This window comes from Haliotis rufescens, unplaced genomic scaffold, assembly GCF_023055435.1.
Source record: "Haliotis rufescens isolate VD_foot unplaced genomic scaffold, xgHalRufe1.0.p SCAF_21, whole genome shotgun sequence".
Taxonomy (NCBI): Eukaryota; Metazoa; Mollusca; class Gastropoda; order Lepetellida; family Haliotidae; genus Haliotis; species Haliotis rufescens.
The window spans coordinates 10,757,875-10,780,520 of NW_025963902.1; the positions used below are offsets into that span (position 1 = coordinate 10,757,875).

The 22,646-nt window shown below is 44.3% G+C and overlaps 1 protein-coding gene across 3 annotated transcripts in view; it reads left to right on the forward strand.

Annotated features, from left to right (window-relative positions):
* Window positions 1-22,646, forward strand: part of LOC124145747 (piwi-like protein 1) — a 51,389-nt gene that overhangs the window by 16,048 nt on the left and 12,695 nt on the right. For all 3 annotated transcript variants that reach the window (XM_046515643.2, XM_046515642.2, XM_046515644.2), the window contains exons 4-11: window positions 15,372-15,589; window positions 16,414-16,538; window positions 17,133-17,213; window positions 17,500-17,694; window positions 18,345-18,456; window positions 19,046-19,169; window positions 19,430-19,547; window positions 20,934-21,051. In XM_046515643.2, coding sequence (XP_046371599.1) covers window positions 15,372-15,589; window positions 16,414-16,538; window positions 17,133-17,213; window positions 17,500-17,694; window positions 18,345-18,456; window positions 19,046-19,169; window positions 19,430-19,547; window positions 20,934-21,051 — 1,091 coding nt within the window. The remainder of the gene's footprint in view (window positions 1-15,371; window positions 15,590-16,413; window positions 16,539-17,132; window positions 17,214-17,499; window positions 17,695-18,344; window positions 18,457-19,045; window positions 19,170-19,429; window positions 19,548-20,933; window positions 21,052-22,646) is intronic.

Below are 22,646 nucleotides of genomic sequence, written 5' to 3' on the forward strand. Positions count from 1 at the left end.
CCGCCTTGACTACCGGACACAGTGTCGATTTGATACTTAAAGTCCCTCGGCCGTCCCACTGACCCCTGTTGCATACCTGCCTCGTATCGTGTTGTCGTCCTCCATCGTCACCTCGATATAAGAACAGGAGTACTTATACGCCGCTTCAGGGATGAAAACGATCTCATTACTTCGTGCAATGGCCATATTGCCTCGACTTCCTACTACCCGGTTACGTCGATGCCCCGGCGGTCGATTGTGAAGCTAGTTTACTTCGTCTACTTGAGGTTGGCTCGCAGGCGATCACACCTTTTTCCGAATCGTACCGACGGTACGCAATCGCAGACCCCTGTTGCTGACTACCTCCCCTGCCACCTTGTCAGTGGCTAGTGGCCCACGCCAGCCCACATTGTGACCACCTGTGATCCAGAGATCAACACCATAGGCACAGCAACAGCCTCGAGATAAATGCTTATCCAGGACGGCACTTGCTGACAGTGCATTCTCGGTCACGCCCTGTTGATCGTGTCCACTGACGACGTCACCGTAGTGTGGTGTTTGCGGACCCAGAGTTCTCGCCCCTCTCCCGGCGCTACAAACTCGACCGGCGCCCCCGAGAATCACCATCTTAGGCGTTCCAGGCGCCTCAAGCTCTCCGACGCCTCACGCTCTCCGGCGCCTCGGGCCAGACTATGTGAAACGGTCGACACCCCAACCCTAGATCTGTTTGCCTCATATCTGAATGTGGCCAGCAGTCGTCTTCCATTCCACCTGTGCCGGATACGACCGCTGTGGCAGTCGAAGCCTTCCATCGTTCCTGAGAAGGATTATGCGCGTACGCTTTTCCGACTCCGGTTCTCCCTCCCACGGTTCTTCAGAGATCCAGGCCACTCGACCCCTGCCATTGACTTTGGTCTCGCCTTATTGGTCAGCCAGAAGTTGGGTTATCGACCTCCGAAACATAGCCAGAGACAACCCCTGGAACTTCCGGTGTGGTCCAACCTTCTGCTCCATCCACACGGTCTGTTGCCACACCCTCATACCCGCATGTTATCGTCTGCACGCCTGACACACATGCAGAAAGCCAAGGGCTATTCGGCTAGAGCGACCAAGGCTATTGCTTCAGCCCACCGTCCATCTACAGGGGGACTGTATGCTGATAAATGATGCTTGTTCCAGGCATTTTGTTCTGACAAACACCAGGATCCGATGACAGCGTCACCGCAGATCCTGGATCAGTTCCTTCTGTACTTGTGTAGCACCCATCGGTTGAAGGGCTTACCACCCCCACATACCTGGTCGCCATCTACTCCTTTCTGGCCATCCCGGACGATCGGAGAAAGACGACAATTCCCGACCTATGGGCCTGGCTGCGCTCGTTCAGTCTTGAAGACCTGAAGACCAAGTTCGGACCGCCTGCGTTGGATCTGAATGTGGTCTTCAATGCCCTTCGAACCACTCCCCTCGTCTTCCTTCTTCGACCTTAAGTAGAAGACGGGTGTTTCTACTGGTTTTGACTACTGCCGCTCGAGTCCATGTACAGCACGCCCTCGACGTCTCCCATGCCCGGTTCGAATGCGGTACCCAGGGCGCCGTTCATCATGGACCGTACTGGGACGTCAGCGTAAAGACTCAACTCCCAGGACAGCCTGATAGATCATTCCTTGTCCCCTCCCCCCTCGTCCAGTGTGGGTGCCGAGGATGAGGACGAGCGTCATTATGCCCAGTAAGGGCACTGAAGGTTATTCTACGATCTAAAGACTGCCGCAAGTCTAGGAAACACCTTTTTCTGCCGGTCTCCCCTTCGTCGCTGTCGTTGGTCAGCCGGAATACTTTTCCCTGTGGCTCCGGGCGGTCATCCTTAAAGCGTATGAGCCGCCGGATTGGACCCTCCCCCCAAAGGCTATTACCTGAAATAAAATGAGATCAGGGCGATCGTATTTACACTGGTTCTTCACGGTATACTGTTCCATCCCGTCGTTCAGGGAAGCCTGTTCGTGGCGATCGGACACCGCCTTCACCAACCACTACTTCCGTGATGTAGCCTTGAAAGTTGTCGCCGGCGTTCACAGTTTTGGTCCCTGGTTGTAGCCCAACAGGTCATCTATCTCCGACGCCACTGATTCTCCGATACCCTGAGCGGGGCCCGTCGACCTTTCTGGTGTTTATCACCCCAGACGAGACGGCTCTCTTGCGTTCCGCATTCGCTCTTAGGTCAGTTTTAGTTTTGGGTTACCCGACTCATTCTATTGCTGTCACCTATCCGGGTTTTACTTTTTGCATCAACTCTCGTTTCCTGACGACAGGAATGGTAGTAGATGTGGACACCGGCGCCGACGCCAACGCCGCTGCTTCTATGGTACCTGAGCGGTGCCCGTCGACCTCACCGGTGTTCCTTGCCTCCAGCCTAGAGGGCTCTCCTGCGTTTCGCATTCGATCTTGGGATTGGTCGTAGATTTTGCCGCCGACGCCGCTGATTCTTCGATTCCCCGAGCGGGGCCCGTCGAACTCTCTGGTGTTTATCACCTCAGATTAGCTCTAGGTTCTACTGCGTTTCGCTTTCGCTCTTCGGTAAGTTATATATTTTGGCTACACGCCTCATTGTATTTCGGTTACCTATTCGGGCGTTTCGTTTTTGCATCGACTCTTGTTTCCTGAAGACAGGAATGGTCGTAGATGTTCCGGTCATCACTTGTATGCGGTGCGGATTCATTGGACCTTGACGAGGGTTTAATATGGTTCACATCTGCAAGTATGCCCACCGGCCAAGCCGTCTGATAAAGATGCAATACGGAGTAATGCAGGATAAGTTAAAAAATTTAGTAAAATCTAAATATTTTTTACATTTGTATACTTATCCTGCATTACGAAGTCTAAGTTCCCTCCCTTTCGCTACGCTACCTCCCCACGAAGTTTCAGATGTTATGTTTAAAGCAGTTATGTCTTTTGGTGTGACGTCATGACTTCCGGGTCACGTGCCGACTGTGAGAGGGCGCTGCCTCCTGGGCTGGGGACAACTTTCTTCAGCAGCTGGATCTCACACAGTTCGTCTCTCTGTCAAACATAGCAGTAAATGCAATACGGAGTAATGCAGGATAAGTATACAAATGTAAAAAATATTTAGATTTTACTAACTTTGTAAAAAAAAATGCTTGTGCCTCATGGTATGCCCGAAATATGTTCTAGCAGAAAATTCTTTTGTTTCTAGATATTATTTTGACATTAAGTTACTAATTAACACACCAGGGTAATTACATTGTAATGAAGTTGTAATATATAGTGATAACACATTCCATTACTGTATTAATACATAATTTCATTCCAAGTACAATTGTTTATCGGTAGACAAGATTCCCAACAGCCTGGAATGTGGTTTGGGGTTTTCCAGAAATTAATGTGGGCAGGGCAGGAAGATATTTTCTAAGACTCAGGGACCCCACACGCCCATCAAATTTTAAAACTATAATGCTGTATGCAAGTTGTATATTAAAAATAACAGATTGTGGAATCTTGATATCCCCACCACTCATTAAATATTTTTAAATGTACATCCCAGCCCTCTCAAACATTCATTTAGGAATAACCCTTTACAATTTATATATTCAGTAACTGTTTGACAATTATTCATTGTACTGAATATTTTACAAACCACTTCAAATTGTTGATGAATTCAAAGTATTATCGCAAGACTTAATCAGGAAAAAACTGCGACACAATAAATTATTCCTAGGCAAAGCTGTACAATTGCTGCTATTTTGTATCCACATGAAAAATCATTTTAGAAAAATTAATTTAATTTAATTTAACTTTGAAAGTCTTCCACTGTGCAATTAAACATTAGCTATCCTGTATCTTGAATATTGTTTATCTCAATGACCAATATCAGTTTTGCCATACTCCTTTTTATGTTTATTCAGAAACTGGTTATTGGTGTCCTCTTGGTTCTTGATCTTGTAGTCCATTCTAAAGGTGGACAGGGCGTTAGTCATCTCCTGTATCAACAAGATATATATAATTGCATCACCAATAAAATGTTAAAAATTGAAGAACATTAACATACAAGGCAAGGCAATTCATAGTCCCTCATCGAAAGATAATAAGTCAATAATATATAGGTAAGGTGACCTACTTTAGTATGCTACACTTCACTTTTGCAAGATACACTTGTGCAACACATGGTAAAGTTTGGTGAAAATCGGTCCATTCATAGTGAATCTAATTTGCTATTTTGTTATTATCTATGTGCAGATGAAGATTATTGTTGAAATTGTTGTACAGCTCCAATGCACAGCACATGCTAACATATCTAACCATAAAAACAGTGTTTTCGGGGACTGTCCCTTTAAACAACATTATATTCATGACCAAAAACTTGAATTCTTTCAGTACAACAGTCAGAAATATGATGCAATATTTTGAGTTAGATAAAGTTCTATTAAATGTCCTACCTCAAATAATGTCCTATCAATTGCTATTCTGACGTCTTCGAAACATGACAGTGTGGTGGATGTCCTTTGCCAGCCATCTTTGTTTCACTTTAGTGAAAAAAGTCACCCATGGCCAATCATCCACCTGTTGAAATCAAAATTATAATATATAATATGTATTTGCCACTTCAACATGATTTCATAAGCAAGCTGCACAGTTTAATTTTATTGAAGGATTCACGAAAGCAGACTGAAGACAGAAGACTGAAAATGTAAATATTGCCCCATGAACAACCAGGTTAATTTTAGATGGGGCTGCCACAAACTCGGCCAACTTTTCATTTGAACCCAGACCCAAATTTCCTGTGGATTTTGAGTTCTAGACTTAACCACTTTGCCACAGTGGTTCTAATAAGCAAAATATAGACTGTATAACTGATTCTCTTTCTGATTAAATCCTCCTTGGGGCACTTATTGCATTTTCCTTGCTCAAGAAAATCTATATGACATAGTTGTAACCATTTTCCTTAATAAAAAATGTTACCACACAAAAAACTTCGTTTTTGTATGATATACGACCACCCTTACGGGGCCTCACCCCCAACGGCGCCTCACGCCAGGGGGAGCAACTCTCACCCAAATCACTTTCCTTATGTCATCTGTAAGAGACAGACGTGTTGATTTTTCACACAAGACAAAAATAAGAGAAATCTATCGTTCGACAAGAACCATGGCTGACCAAACTGTATGTATGGTACATTTCTTTCTTTGCAAAGGCGTAATACCTCGCATTGTGAAGTTATAGAGTTGTAATAATACGCCACGTGCACGGTACCTTTGAATTCAAATGGCCGTAATGGCTTCCATATTGTAGTTCCACGGGCTGATACATGTAACACCAAGGCCATTAAGAAACGGCTTGGGGTTTTGTTATATCATACAGCATTGGTCTACAATTTTTTCCTTTACAAAACCCAAGGTGGTGTGTTAATTCATAAACTACACTTACCTTTTTTACGGGTTTTTACACCTTAGCGCGTAACACGCCCCTTTGGTGTTATAATTATACTACACATTGGCTATTAGTATCGCGTTACAAATCGCATTCTACATTACGCCTTTGCTTCTAGTTTCACAATTTATGCACGTTTCTTTCCGATCTTTATATCGCACTGATACACGTTGATACCCTTCCCGCCCACCTCAGAAATTACGGTCTTGTTTACAAGACCTTCAAACTGTGTACGGGTTGTTCTAAGACAGGCACGAACGCTGCCGAATATGTCTGGCGGAGGACATTGCCTTTACCCCCCGGGGCCCCCAAAAGAGACAAGTTGACTTGTTCCACTTTAAAGAGGTCTATTAAAGGCGGGGGTAGATATCAGATCTACTAAGACATCCCCCCCTCCCCATCTAAAAAGGGTAAAAAAGCTGCCGAGATTGTCTCCCCCGCTCCCTCTCCGGGGGCCGGGGGAGAAGGCTCGAGGGTCCCCGTAGTAAGCACTGCACCCTCTCCTGCACTGTCTTTGGCAGACTTTTCTGCGTTACTTAAGTCGCAGATGGCGTCGATGATGGAGGAGGTAAAGTCTCAGCTCCGAGAGGTGATGCGGACCGAGCCTTCCCCGTTGTCGGCGCCGGACGCGGCTTCGAGACCTTGTGATATGCCCGGCGTCGGCCGAGGCAGGCAACTTGGTCTCGGGGACGATCTCAGACCGGGCTTCGGCGCCGGCTCGAGGTCGCTCCCCAGCGGAGGGGTGGCGGGCGCCGGCCCGTGCACTACCGACGCACAATTTTTCCCTAGCGGAGCCAGACGCCTCTTCCGAGGCCGAGGCTTTCACTAGTGGATTCGTAGCCCGGAGCCAGGGGGGTTCCCTTGGTCTCGGGGACGATCCGAGACCGAGCTTCGGCTCCGGCTCGAGGTCGCTCCCCAGCGTAGTGGTGGCGGGCACCGGCCCGTGCACTACAGACGCACAATTTTCCCTAGCGGAGCCAGACGCCTCTTCCGAGGCCGAGGCGTCCACTAGTGGATACCTAGCCCGGAGCCAGGTTGGTTCCCTTGGTCTCGGGGACGATCCGAGACCGAGCTTCGGCTCCGGCTCGAGGTCGCTCCCCAGCGTAGTGGTGGCGGGCACCGGCCCGTGCACTACCGACGCACAATTTCCCTAGCGGAGCCAGACGCCTCTTCCGAGGCCGAGGCGTCCACTAGTGGATACCTAGCCCGGAGCCAGGTTGGTTCCCTTTGTCTCGGGGACGATCCGAGACCGAGCTTCGGCTCCGGCTCGAGGTCGCTCCCCAGCGTAGTGGTGGCGGGCACCGGCCCGTGCACTACCGACGCACAATTTACCCTAGCGGAGCCAGACGCCTCTTCCGAGGCCAAGGCTTTCACTAGTGGATACCTAGCCCAGTGCCAGGTGGGTTCCCTTGAACCTCCGGCACCTCGGCACCGGGACTCGGCCTCGGGCCGGGTGCAGAGACACGTGCGGGACAGGATTGTCCATGTACTGCCTCAGGTTGCTGCGCCCATGCCAGAGTCGGAGACACCCAACTTGACTAAGGTCAAGCAGGGCCGGCGGTTGCCCCCCTTTCCCGTGTGCGGTGCGGAGTTGAAGGCTGCTTACATATGCTTCGAGGAGCAATATCATAATGCATGCCAACAGCTCCGTGTGTCCGTACACTCCGCGTATCTGTCGGCTGTACAGAGGGAGTTAGCGGGAGAGGGGCCGGCCGACTCTTCGGAGTTGGCCGCGCAACTAACATTATCTTGCGCGGGACGCTATTCGTAGCTGTGCATCGCAGATGATGTGCGCTGTTATGTGCATGCGCAGGCGGTGGATGTCGGTATCTAAATACTCGACTTACACACGCCAAGACCTACTTGCTTTGCCGTATAAGATGGGTGCCACCCTCTTCCCTGGGGCTCAGCAGGCGGTCCGAGAGGCTGCTCAATTGTATACTTCCATCAAAGACTCATAAGGCCTTGTTGGAGGTACCAAGCGTTAAAACCGCGTAAGCGGGCCTCTCCAATTGTCCCCTCCTACGCTAACGCACGGGTCAGAAGTCCACACCTGCTTGGAAGCCGCCGCTTCCTTCAGGTATAAGGGCGCCGTGAGGAGCAAGAGAGGCACGGGCCGGGGCAAGGCAGCTGGTCGAGGCCAACAGCTTTTTCGCGGGGCTGGGAACGATGGGTTCCCATTAGCGCCCGAAGAGCCCCGGGTGAACCCATAGTCGCAAGTTATCGGGAAAACTCATCCGCTCCTCCACTTTTCCGGGATAAAGCACACACCGGTGCCTGCTACCCGAGAGAAGGCGGAATTCCTCCGTGCCGAGGTCGACGCACTTCTTATGAAAGCTGCGATCGAACCGTGTCCCGAGGGACAGGAAAGCGAGGGCTTCTACTCGACTTGTTTCCTAGTCACCAAACAGTGATCTCAACTGTCGAGACAGGAGAATGGCTAACGTCAATAGACTTAAAATACGCCTATCTCCACATACCAATACATCCAGAGTTCAAGAAATACCTGAGGTTTTCTTTCGACGGGAGGTGTTATCAGTTCAGGGTTCTACCATTCGGGATCTCCACGGCCCCGAGGGTGTTCACCAAGCTGATGTTGATTCCCGCCCAAGTGGCCAGGTCAAAAGGTCGGTTCTGCCATCCGTACCTCGACGACTGGGTTACTAAGAGCTCTATTGCAATCCCTGAGTCAGATAGCTACACAACAAGTGATAGATATTCTGATCACTCTAGGGTGGATGGTCAATCTCAAGAAGTCAGATCTGAGCCCCACTCAGAATCTAGTCTTCCTAGTGGCTAATTTCAACACGGTGAGAGGACGTGTATCTCTGTCACAAGATATCAAGTCCCTTAAGCGCAAGTCACACTGTTCGTACATGGCTCCAGTTACTGGACAACATGGCGGCGACAGTGGATTTGGTCTGGCGGGCGCGCTTGAGAATGAGTCCCATTCAACAAGCACTCCGTCGACTTTGGGCGAACTCGGAAGATCTCGAGACTGTGCTCGAGACTCCGTAGTGGCTCATTACACACCTCCAGTGGTGGACCGAGGTCGGGAATCACTCCCGTTCCGTCTCTCACAGTTCAAACAGACGCGTCACTCTCCGGCTGGGGAGGCGTTCTGAATGATCACACTGCCTCGGGACTATGGTCCCAGCAGGAGATCAAACTGCATATCAATGTGCTAGAACTGAGAGCGGTCAGGTTGGTGTTCCAACGCTTCCCGGATCTGCTTCGTGGCCAAGTGGTTCGTCTAGAGATGGACAACCAAACGGCGATGACTTACATCCGGAAGCAGGGGGGAACGGCGTCTCCGTCGCTTCGACGAAAGACGTGGCAGTTCCTACTATAGTGCGACTCTCACGATATCAGGGTGCTACCTGTTTATCTCCCGGGGGTGGACAACGTCCGTGCGGACGCTCTGTCTTGCCGGATCCTCGCTCCTCACGAGTGGAGGCTCGACCCGGGGATATTCGGGATTTTCTCCCTGTTATACAGGTCGTTACAGGTGGATCTGTTTGCGTCTGGGTTAAATAACCAGACACCAACGTTCTGCTCCCGAGTCCACGACCCGAGGTCGGTGGCACCGGACGCCTTTCAGCTAGATTGGACGGACAGTTCTGTGGGCATTCTCCCCAGTACCTCTGATTTCCAAGGTCCTGTCTCAGCTAGGCACTCAGCCTGCGCGACTAATTGTGCTCCTGGCACCTCTTTAGTCGGCGCAGAGTGGGTTTCCAGTAATACTCAGGTTTCTGGCTCAGCCTCCTGTTATATTACCTTTACGACCGGACCTCCTATCCCAGAACGGGGCCCTCCACCCGAATCTCAGGATTCAATGGGTGGCTTGGCCACTGTCAGGAATCGCCTCCAGAAGAGCGGTATTCCTGCACGAGTTGCAGACACAATACTGGCTTCGCGGAGGGATTCGACAAACGTTCAGTACGATAGATAGGCCTGCTATGCGCCCAGGTGTGTCGATAGAGGGATTGCAGATCTTTTTTCTGCAGATCTCGTATCCGTGCTTGAGTTTCTCCAGTCGCGACTAGATGACGGCCTGGCCGCATCAACAGTCCGAGGGTACTCTACAGCTATCGCAGCTTTTCACGTCCCTGTCGACGGGGCACTTCTGGGTGCACACCCATTAGTGCAGCGCTTTTTAGCAGGTGTGGACAGGATCCGACCGCCAGTCCGGCGGATCAGTCCCCCTTGGGACTTGTCAATCATTCTAGATTGGCTGTCCGGTCCTTCCTTTCGGGATCTGTCGTCTCTCTCTCTTCAGCTGTTGAGCTGGGAGACGGCGTTCCTTGTGGTGGTAACGTCCGGCAGACGGGTAGGCGACATTCGTGTTATGTCAGCCGATCCCAAAATAACTGTCTTCCATGGGGTCGATAAATATCACCGGGACAGTCAGTTTTCGTCTACCGGACTATTACCGTCCTAGGGTCGCACACGATTCCACGTGAACGGCTCCTATTGAGCTACCCGCTCTTTCACAGCCTTCCTCGTCGGGGACCACTGCAAGACATGCTCATGTCTTGGATGTCCGCACGACTCTCAAGGCCTATATCAGCAGAAATATGGGTGTCCGTAAGGATAACCAACTATTTTGCTGTTACTGCGGTAGGAAGGTTGGCTCACCTGCGAGTAAACAATCTATCTCGAGGTGGATAGTTTCAAACATTTGTACAGCGTATACGCTTACAGGCAGGGACCCCCCTACCAGGTTGAAGGCTCATTAGGTTAGAGCAGTGGCTGCGTCAAAAGCGTACGCCGCGGCTCTGCCCATTGAGCAGATCTGCTCCGCGGCTATTTGGAGCCAGCCGAGCACGATTCATCAAACCTTACCAACTCGACAAACACTCAAGCGAGCGTACTCGGTTTGGTCAGTCAGTTCTCCGAACTGGGCAAAGTTCTAATCTCTAGCTGATTGAGCATTCGAGATTTTAGACAGTCTTCCGGTTATACTGCTCAGTAATGGTCCGGATTTTATCTTCTGCGGTCGATAAATATCAGTCCTTACTACTCGATAATACTCGTATTTTGCGCACGCACTCCTTCGATCCTCGGGGACCCTCTGGCCTAGCTCAGCGCTGGTTATGGTCTCTCGTGATCTACGCCCTTATATCACTTGTTCAAAAAAGTGTGGGGGGGTGGGAGGTGTTTCGAGTTCTCAACTTATGACAAGCCGCAAAAACAGGCTTTATCATAATATATGGTCGACCACGCCCTGTCTCTAGCCCCCGCCTTTCGACGGTGGTGCCTCACGATAAGGTTGGTTCCATTTATTGAACTCAATATTTTATTCTGTTGAATAATCAAATACGATGTATTTATTTACGCCTGTTGCTGACGGATGCCACTTCCTAGATTATCTTTGGGAGTCTGTCTTGATGCAATAAGTGCCCCAAGGAGGATTTAATCAGAAAGAGAATTTTACAAACCTGTAGAGGTTATGAATTCTCTGATGAAATCCTCCTTGGGGCACGGCCACCCACCTCCCCACATTCCGTCAGCATTTGACATATGGAAAGTGATTTGGGTGAGAGTTGCTCCCCCTGGCGTGAGGCGCCGTTGGGGGTGAGGCCCCGTAAGGGTGGTCGTATATCATACAAAAACGAAGTTTTTTGTGTGGTAACATTTTTTATTAAGGAAAATGGTTACAACTATGTCATATAGATTTTCTTGAGCAAGGAAAATGCAATAAGTGCCCCAAGGAGGATTTCATCAGAGAATTCATAACCTCTACAGGTTTGTAAAAATTTAATTGTGATCTAGGAAGTATCAAGACAAGTAATAATTGTAATTTACCATGCTTTTACCAAAGTGAAGCACATCCATATAGTAAATATAAATTTGAAGTTTTGTTTAATATCCAGGTGGTATTTTATTTTTAAGATTAATTTATTAAGCATAAATGAGATTTTGTAATGATATTGTGTATAATTACTTCCCTTTGGAGGATGTGAGTTTCCATTTTGTTAAAAACCAAAAGTATATTGTTGAGTCCAATGTGATCATACTGATAAACAGAGAAATGGACCCATCTATTAATCTACTACATATCGGACTATATATATTTCCCTTGTTGACTTGGAGTAACTCCATCTTGTTTTTATATTGGAAAACACAAAGTTAATTCTGAAGTTTGTTACCTGTCAACTTGTTCAGGATTCATCCGACCCCTATAATCAGCTTTTCGCTTTCGTTCCTGTTCGATGTAGTCTTGGTCACCTTTTTTCAGCTGCCTCCCATCGCCTACACCTCTCACCATTCTAATGAGACCAATAAGTACATTCATTAATTTACAATAAAGCAAAATGTTACCCTTAGCAATGCGTATTGCACTGTCAATAAACATATAGATCTATATTTTATTCATAAACAAACTAGGACAACACTTATATTCTGTTACGCCAAGCTAAAAAAACTGAAAAGGGGAGGGGGGAGATATTTTGATTTTTTATGAAATGTTCCCAGGATTAAGGAATAGGGAATTTTTTTATCATTATTTTTTTAATTTAAACTCACTTTTATAAAGCTTGATGTAGACCTACACACTTAAAATCCTAATCTAGGAAACGCACAATTAATTTTGTTCGGCCCTACTTTGAAAAATGTCAGCATTCAAATTAAAAAAACTATAATATAGTTTTGAATAAGTAATTTTTATATGGAGGTATAATTTTCTTTGAAACAGTACAGTTCTCAGGTTTTAATTTACAAAAAGTCATCCATCCTAACCTAAATTCATGTTCACATTTTTTCATGTCATTTATTGTTTTAACCCTTGTATGTAAATGTTTAACATGTTTTACATAGCCCCATGGAAGATTAAAGTAGCTCCAAGATATAAATGAGTCAATTAACTCTTTCAACACCAGTCAACCAGAAGTGTTTACTGCTGGGACACGATATAACTGGAATACTGTTAAAAGCGGCGTTAAACCCAACTCACTCACTCACTCACTCACAAGTTCCCAGAGACTCTTGTGTGATAGATGAAGCCAACATTCATCAAAGAAGATATCTGCTTGTAAAATATATTTGCTGCTACATGTTATACATCAATTGAAAGGTCTGATCCTATAATCCTATATTTTATAAATATGAAAGTTATGTTTTTCACATTATTTAAAATAATGCATAAGTTTGTTGTAAATAAATAAAATGTAAGCTAACACGTAGTTAACATCCAGATTAAGGACCAAGGAAGCGAAAACTTGACGATTTTCGGCAAATATAAGATTTCATACAATCCACTTACCTATTTCTGTTTTATTTTCATTGTTTACGTAATTGGAAAATCATTTTAAAAAGAATTATAAATAGTTTCTGTCATCACCCATTTCCCGATAACAGCGGCTGTCCGCTCAGTAACATGAAGAAATACCCCCGTTTTCGAGACTTCGTATGAATAACACGTTCGTTGAAGAATGGCATATGACACATCGCTGGAAAGCTTATTCCTCCATCTACACGCTCGTAACATGGTCTGGTTTTTGTTCCGTAGTTATAACAATCGATGTCATTGGAATAAAATTGGTTTCTTATGAGGCTTTCTTGCCGAAATCTGCTACAAGGTTCGCGATTAGCCAAATTTGAGCACGTGACCTAAGGCAGCCAATCAAATTACAGCTGTAATAACAAGTTCGTGTTTGATAATTTTCAGAAGTTGACGAAAGATTTTCGTTAAATCGTATTATTCTGAACGTTTTAAGCAGGAAATCATGATATATATTAAAAATATGGAACTTCGTGAATGCATCGTGCTAGGTTATGAGCTGTGACAAAGATTTTTCATGCATATATTTTGGCATTAAACATTGTGTCCGAGCCGAGAATTCAAGGCGATGAAAGCCGAGATGTCATTTGACTTGCATTACACGCGATACACGAACATATGGAAATAATAACCCATCTATGTAAGTTTGATTACTTTTATATATATTTTTGTTGATTTTATTTATTACTTTGTATAATATATTTAAAGATTTGTTTAAAACGTCTATATTTTGCTCTTTGACATGTTCGATGTGGACCCGTTGTGCGATAATTTTATTTTCAATAACATCACGGAAAATAGTGAATACTTTTTTAATTTATCGATGTAAAATGATAAATTGAAAAGGAATACGTATTTCCGACATTGTCAAATGTGATAGATTAAATAAATGAATGATATTACAGGTAGGTCCATAAAAATATATACTATTTTGCCCGACCGAAGTCGTCTGTCTACCAGTTTGTCCGACCGTCAGATAATATGTCCACTTGTTACGACCGACAATAAAATGTCTGTCTCAATGTTATGCCCGAACGAAGTAAGTCTGTCCAACTTTTTCTATGCGAGGCTTTGCGCAAAGCTTGTTCTTATTCATAGTGCGAAGCAAACTCTAGTAGTCGTGTTTAATTGTGTGTTTGAATTACTTTTCTAAAGTACTTGTGGCCGAACTGGTGAAAACTTGAACTATCGTATATAAATCGACTAATTCAATGTTCGCCCGTAACATTGGGTCGCCTGTAACATTTACACTTACCGAGACAGACGTGGAAGCATCCTTCTTCTTTGGCGCCATCTCTGCTGCTGACCAAATTTCGGCAATCATGTAATTCGTATCATGTGGAAACCAACCGGAACTTGGCAAATCCGATGACGGAATATAAACCAGATGACGTGTAGCGATCAGAAAAGTTAAATTATGATCGACAATTCGCCCGTAACAGTGGGACAGAGTTTTCTATAGACGTTTATGATTTGCATTTATTTTCTGTGGTTGCAAACCTGTTTTGATTTCATGTTTAGGTTTAACATACATTGATCACCAACTTTCATTCTGCTTCCGAAGTAACTTTCTGTGGTTTCAGAATTCGTTACAAAATGATGTTTTTGTTCACCACCCATCGAGGACAGACATTGTTACGTCCGACACTTGTCAAATTAATTGTACATTTGTATTAATTTTTTTTTTTTTTTTCAATTTTTTTTTTATTGAAATCTGTTAAAGTACAAAGGTACCTGTTACATTCTGTTAAAATCGTACATTAATATTGAACTGAATGTGGAATACAGCCTACAGATTGGAGGTATGCACAGACATGTAACAAACAGAACTCAGAAAACACACTTGTTTTAATTTAAAAATTCTTTTATTTAATTTATATACATTGTTTAAAAAGCTCAAAATATGTTTACTATCTCCAAAATTCATGATGTATCCAATGTAGTTCAGATTTTGCAGATACTCTCCTTGGAATTAAATTTACAACTGTTTGAAATTCATAGGTATCAAAGTGGGCACTCTAGTGAATAAGGACTCAATTATATCATGTATATATGGACATTCCGTCAACCTTGCCAAACTCCACGATAACAGTTGCATCATGATCATTTGTCATCACACTTTCTTGTGGAAGTATCGCAGTACTTTTGAGTCATATAAAGCTCTCGAACCCACACGACAACAGTTTGCAGGGGCTAGATGAATAGTGTTTTTAAATATTTAACTTGAATACCCACATGTGTTAAAACTAGTGGGTAACAGAAATTTGAATGCCCAGATAGAATTACTGATCCCCAATGATTTTAAAATGCATGGGTAAAATACCCACAACACCAAAAGCTTATCTGGAGCTCTGTCTTTTATCATGTGTCTGATGAAACATCCCTGGAAAGTATGAAAACGTGCAGACTTGCCACACACTAGAGGACAGCGTAAGACATTGTCACTAGTCCCATACTCCTTGCCAAACTGCCCAATAGTTAAGGTATCATAAGGACTAGTAGAATCTTTTCCTTTTCAGGGGTTTTGCTATAAGTTATCATTATAAGGACTAGTGGGTTACAATAGTTATTTTCTATCGCGGAGGATATACGGATATTGCTTGAATATGTATCCCTGGGTGCCTGGGCATATTCTAATATAGTTGAGATTAAGTGAAGTGTTGTGTTGCAGGAACCTCGGGCCGCCCCATGCCTGTTTTGGCAAATTTCTTCCGCCTGGAGACTGCGCCGGATTGGATGTTGTATCAGTATCATGTGGACTTCAATCCAACCATTGACTCCAGGAGGTTGAAGAATGCATTGTTAATGTCACATATTGAAAGTCTCCTTGGAAATACTCGGGCTTTTGATGGCATGATTTTGTACTTGCCCAGGAAACTACCACAACAGGTGAGTTTAGTTGATAAAGTTGTTGTTTTGTCTCCTTATTCAACGCTACACTGAGCAGTATTCCAGCCATATGATGGCGGGCTGTAAATAATAAAGGTTGGGGACAGATATTCCTGTGAGCAATTGAGCATCGACCTATGCAATTGGAACATGACATGCATCAACCAAGTCAGCAAATCTGACCACCTGATCCCGTTACTTGCCTCTTATGGCAAGCATAGGTTGCTGAAGACCATTTTAGCCCAGATCTTCATGGTTAATAAGAAGGCAAATGTTAAGAGTTGTCTTGCTAATCATGAAGTAGCATTTTAACGTTTGGTTGAGGGCATGGATACATGCAATTTGGTAAGCATGTGGGGGATTCTGGTTAAAATTGGTTCCCAGAAACCAATGCTTGTCTTAAGAGGCAACTAAATGGTTCAGGCTTGGTGATTCAGTTCATTGCTTGTTAACGTGTCGCGATGGCTGAGATTGTTACTCATAATATCAATCATTTGATTGTCTGGTTGTTTCTCGAATATTTGCAGGCAACCATCATAGAGCTGAAATATTGTTGAGGGGTGTTTATATTATATGCAGGGTTAGATCTTAACACTAGCCCACTATTCCGGGGCTAGTACAAATTACTGCGGGCGAGTACAAATTTCCCTATTTCCCCATTGTTTTAACATTACAAGGGCATCTTATCTTTACCCGGGCTAGTAAAGTTTTTTAGTTCTAACCCTGAGTTAAACAGAGGGTGTACAAGTGTATGTGGATGAATTGTTATATTATTGTATTGTTTTACTAAATTGAGTTAAAATATGCTGACTGTTTTCTTTCAGACAACTGAAGTTTACTCCACCAGGAATTATGACAGTGCACAGATCCGTATTACAATCACGCTTACGAATGAGCTGCCGCCGACATCCCCACAGTTTATTCAAGTTGCTAACATTCTCTTTCGCAAGTAAGTATCATTGTTATCTATAAAGAATGCTTTTGACATGAGATGACAGGGCTTGGGTTAGCTATGTAAAACATGCACCAGTGCAACCTATCATTGAAAAGTGCAACCTAATATTCATGTCTACATGCGCCAAGTGAATGTCAACAATTTCAATAGTGTCTGACTAACCTGTACTCAACAACGATCTTTGAAAACACTCCAATCCCTAAGCTTTATGTACCATTCAACATCAAAATGGGGGTACTTTAAGTTCATGTGCACATTTTTCCATTGCGTCTTACAGTAATACGTAATTATTTATGTGAATGAAGCCCATTTCTGGTGTCCCCTGCCGTGATATAGCTGGAATATTGCTAAAAGCGGCATAAAACCATACTCACTCACTCACTATGGGAAGTCAAGACATTGTATGTCAGCGTATCCCAATGGCATAGATAGAGTTCATGTTGGCAATCACTGGATTGTCTGGTCCAGACTTGATTATTTACAGATGACAGGAATATGGCTGGAATATTGCTAAGTGCGGCGTTGAACAACACACAACCAGACTTGGATTATTTACTGAGCTATATGCTAATGTTTGCTTACTTTCAGGTACCTCTCCATGATCAATATGAAACAAATCGGAAGGCATTACTTCAACCCAACATTGTCTATAGACATTCCCAGGCACAAGTAAGCATGTTATAGATGATTTGTCTACTGTTATTCCCTAAGTGTATTTTAGGCAGATGCTGCTGCAAAAGCAGCACTCAACAAATCTGTGACACCACTTCTCATCCCATAAACTGATTATAAACCAGTGATTAGATCTTACATCTGCTCAAACAAATAGAACTACAATTGTCTGAACAACTGAAATTGTTGATCTATTTTGTAGGTGTCATTTCAAATGCTTTCCGAGGAACTTTAGTTAATACATTTAGATTCCATGTAAATACCTTGTGTATGTATTTTTCAGATTGCAGGTGATGCCAGGCTTCACGACGTCCATCCTGCAGTATGAGACTTCCGTTCTGCTGGGAGCAGATATTGCCCACAAGATACTGAGGTCGGACACCGTGCTTGACATCATGTATGCCATCTATGAACAGGACAACAGGAACTTCTATGACAAAGTCTTCAAGAAGTTTGTTGGTTCCATTGTGCTTACAAGGTGTGTATCACTAATGTAATGATTGGTTAGGATTTCCGTCTTCATTTGTTTGCAAACCTGTGAAAATCTGGGCTAGAATAGGTCTTCAGCAACCCTTGCTCATCGTGAAAGGCAACTAATGACTTGGTTGATGCATGTCATCATATCCCAATTGCGTGGATCATGGTGTCAATCACTGGATCGCTGGTCCAGACTTAATCATTTACAGACCGCTCTCATATAGCTAGAATATTGCTGAGTGCAGTGTTCAACACCAAACAAACAGTGACTTGGTTGATGCATGTCATCATATCCCAATTGCGAGGATCATGGTGTCAATCACTGGTCCAGACTTAATCATTTACAGACCGCTCTCATATAGCTAGAATATTGCTGAGTGCAGTGTTCAACACCAAACAAACAGTGACTTGGTTGATTGCATGTCATTGTATCCAGATTGTGTAGATCACAATATCAGTCCCTGGCTTGCCTCGTTCCGAATCGATTATTTAAAGGCCACTATCATATCGCTGGAATATCTTTGAGAACAGTCTTAAACAAACACTTCTCAAGTAGATATCCACGGTAGATGACAACAATAAGAGAGAAAAATGTCGAATTGAACTTACCTGAAGTATCGTAGGAAGTTAATGGGTTTTTTTCTTTTGTAGGTACAACAACAAAACTTACAGAGTGGATGATATCGATTGGGACAAGAATCCTCTGGACACCTTCAAGATGAGCGATGGCTCCCAAATCACATACAAGGAGTATTACAAGAAGGTCAGTGAAGTTTCAAGATGTTATAAGAGCCATGTTTAGGCTTGTAGATTCACACGGAGGAGAGGGCGGAGGAGAGATGTAAAGCGGCCAGCCGTCCAAAGAAGAATTTTGTTTGTTTGTTGTTTTACATTTTCATGACAACAAGTTGGACTTAAACTGAAAATGAGGGTCGTTCTAGTTTCTGGTGCAGAACTCCAAAACCATTTGAATATTTCTGGATGAAACCTGCTAAACACATCAGTCAAGTGGTGAGCTGATGCCTTTTGATAATTTAGAATTTTGAAAAATACTAAACAGATTATGTTTTATTTCACTGAACTGAAGGTATCCAATGAGCCAAAAGTAGGGTATGAGTAGCACCAGACCAGGGCCCCGTTCCTCAAAGTGATCGTAGCGCTAAGGTGATCGTAAGTCCCATACTTTAACATAGGCTTACCATCATCGTAGTGCTAAGACCGCTTTGAGGAACAGGGCCCTGGGGGATATGTCATCTCCTGATGACTCTTGTTTTATTTGTAGTTTAATGAAGAAATATCTATTTTGAGAATTCGTCCACTCAAAATGTCATACCATCATCTTTCTCATTCAGTCTTATGAGATCACAGTCACAGATGACAAACAGCCACTGCTGGTCTCCAAACCAAAGAAAAGTGACATCCGACGAGGCCAGACAGAACCAATCTACCTTCTGCCTGAACTGTGTACACTGACTGGTCAGTAATGAATGCTTGTGAATTTGCATCTGTCCAATATAGACACTCCACTCGGTTTGTCAGATGTTGCTGTAGTCGAAATATAGAATTTACATATAGTTTCAGGATCATTTGACTGTATTGTACTGTAGACGATCATGTCGACAGGCTTTGGTGTCCTGACCAGTAGATCATAACAAAATACCAATTGTAATTTGGGAAAGAGGGTAGAAATGTTGTAGTTTAATTTGAATTTGTATGTCCATAAATCTCTCATCCAGGCCTATCTGAAGAAGTTCGGGCAGACTTTAACGTGATGAAGGACGTGGCAACCCACACACGCATTGGGCCAGAGGGCAGGAGTAAACAGTTGACAGCATTCATCAACCAGCTGAATGCGTAAGTTAAAGTGCTTGTGTCCCCTACCATTCACATTTTTGTATCAATTTGTTAGGCCTTGTACTTAGATAGCATGGTTAGTGAGACCACCTCCGTGGTCTAGTGGTAGTGCGTCTGCCTGCCTGGAGAGCGGAAGGTTCGGAGTTCGATCCCCGGCTGCGTCATACCAAAAGACGTTAAAAGATGGTACTTGTTGTTACCCTGACTTGCGCTCGGCATTAAGGGGCTGAATCAAGGACTGGTCGGCTCGGAGTCAGTATACTGTGTCTGCGTGGAGTATTCATGTTAAACTGCGGCATGGTATCTCAGTGAGCTAGCACTATCAATCGGCATCAGTCCGGACTAGTACAAGCAGCCACACACACACACACGTGCATGCAAGTGGCTATATAAGTGCAATAATCTTGGACTCGACATTAAACCCCATTTCACCTCACCTCACTTAGTTAGTGGCTTTAGTACAAATTACATAGACTACTGTTTCGTCTTCCACCTATTTACAGTAATCACCCGCGTTCATTCTAGTTGACAAAATTGGAAGGGCCTTTGCACCAGTGTGTGTTTGTTTGTTGCCACACTGAGCAATATTCCAGCTAAATGACGGCGGTCTGTAAATAATTGAGTCTGGAATGAATCCAGTGATTGACATCACGAGCATCAATCCACTCAATTGGGATACGATGACATGCATCAACCAAGTCAGCAAGCCTGTCCATCTGATCCCGTTAGTCGCCTCTTGCGACAAACAGTTGCCATTTACGGCAAGCATGGGTTCCTGAAGACATATTCTTCCCCGGACCAGTGAATGACGAAAGAGTCGGTCATGTGTGGTTGGTGTGCTTTTTGATTGGCTAATGTCTACTTCCTGTTGGTTGGTCAATGTTGGGAAATCTCGTTTCTGACGTGACCTGTAATGAGATCTTTACGAGCACTATGACCTGTAATGAGATCTTTACGAGCACTATGACCTGATCTTACATGTTGGATACTGCACCAAAGCTTCTTACAGCGATACCTTATTCCCTGTGATATGATATGCTAGCATAAGGTGTATCACTATGCATTGGAGTTTGCAAACTGCACACTTCTGATGCACATATTGGCAGGTAAAGCATGCTGATGATTTCTCTGTCATAAAGTAAGGCTCTTTAAGGTTATAATATGCGATTTTTTTTCATATTGGAAACCATGTGCCCAACTCTGCATGTTGGCCATAATTATTGAGAAAGAAGCCAAGATGCCACGCTCCAGAATGACCACTGTCATTACCACTTCAAACCCTCGGCTTCTGACGTGAGATGATTTGCCAGTGCTTAGCAATGATGCTTTCTTGCTGCAAGGAAAATGATTAATAGAAACTTTCTGATGTATTTTTGCTTGTTTCAGTGAACCAAAAATAGCAGAAGATATGCGTGGATGGAAACTGCGCTTCCAGCCACAGTTGCTGCCGATACAAGCTAGGGTTGTTCCTCAAGAGAAAATTCGACAAGGCAGGGATGCTGAGGTAATACTTAAGATTATCTGTGCTTTGTTTGCTTTTCAATGGATGGCATCTTACATTCACAGCCAGCAACTGATGCTTGCCGTAAAAGGCGACTATGCTTGTCGTAAGAGGCCTTGCCTCACACCCATGAAGCAATCAAATGTACCAGATACTCTGTTGTTTGAACGAACACAAGCCTTTTCATTACTGAAGATAAGAGGCGACTAATGGGATCGGGAGGTCAGGCTCGCTGACTTGGTTGATGCATATCATCATATCCCAATTGCGAAGATTGATGCTCACGTTATCAATCACTGGATTGTCTGGTCCGACTCGATTATTTAAAGATCGTCATCATATAGCTGAATATTTCTGAGTGTGGCGTTAAACAACAAACAAAACATTCACAGCCTGTGCCAGGAACTTGCCAGGAGGTATCATCCCCCAACTCTAAACATATTTATACCCCCGTTTACGAAATAAATCATGGGTATATAACGTTCCGTCTGTCTGTCCTTCCGTCTGAGTTTTTGACGGCCCATAACTTTTTAACCATGCACCAAACTTCTACACCCATTAACCACAATGAGTACTTGTGCTTTTTGCTAGTTTGAAGATTCTGATTTTTTTAAATTGTGGCCGTTTCCATGGACACATTAAGAAACATCAAGAATGTATGTTGTGCGAAGCATTGATTATCCCACACTAGATTGAAATATATTGGCAAAAACATGTGTTCTTTTCAAACATAATGCATCCTCATTGGGTTACAAAGGAAAGGGCAGTTCCTCTGACTTAAAGCAACAGGTATATTTCATTAATTAACAAACTATTTACTATTTGTTGTTGACCAGCGGGGATAACAGGGGTATGTGAGCTTTGCTCACTTCTTTCTTGTTATCCCCCGCCGCGCGAAAGCGCGAAGCGGGGGATATAGTATTCACGACCGTCCGTACGTCCGTCCGTACGTCCCACCTGTTTGTTGCCGCGATATCTCAAGAACTAAACACTGGATTGTCTTCATATTTGAACTATGGTGTATATACAGACTCCGCAGACACCAGTCGGTTTTGGTGACCTTGATCCCATTTTCAAGGTCACAGCAGACAAATCTGCTTTTAGAGTTGGAAAACGGTGTTGCCGCGATATCTAAAGAACTAAACACTGGATTGTCTTCATATTTGGAACTATGGTGTATATACAGACTCCGCAGACACCAGTCGGTTTTGGTGACCTTGATCCCATTTTCAAGGTCACAGCAGACAAATCTGCTTTTAGAGTTGGAAAACGGTGTTGCCGCGATATCTCAAGAACTAAACACTGGATTGTCTTCATATTTGGAACTATGGTGTATATACAGACTCTGCAGACACCAGTCGGTTTTGGTGACCTTGACCCCATTTTCAAGGTCACAGCAGGCAAATCTGCTTTTGGAGTTGGAAAACGGTGTTGCCGCGATATCTCAAGAACTAAACACTGGATTGTCTTCATATTTGGAACTATGGTGTATATACAGACTCCGCAGACACCAGTCGGTTTTGGTGACCTTGATCCCATTTTCAAGGTCACACCAGGCAAATCTGCTTTTAGAGTTGGAAAACGGTGTTGCCGCGATA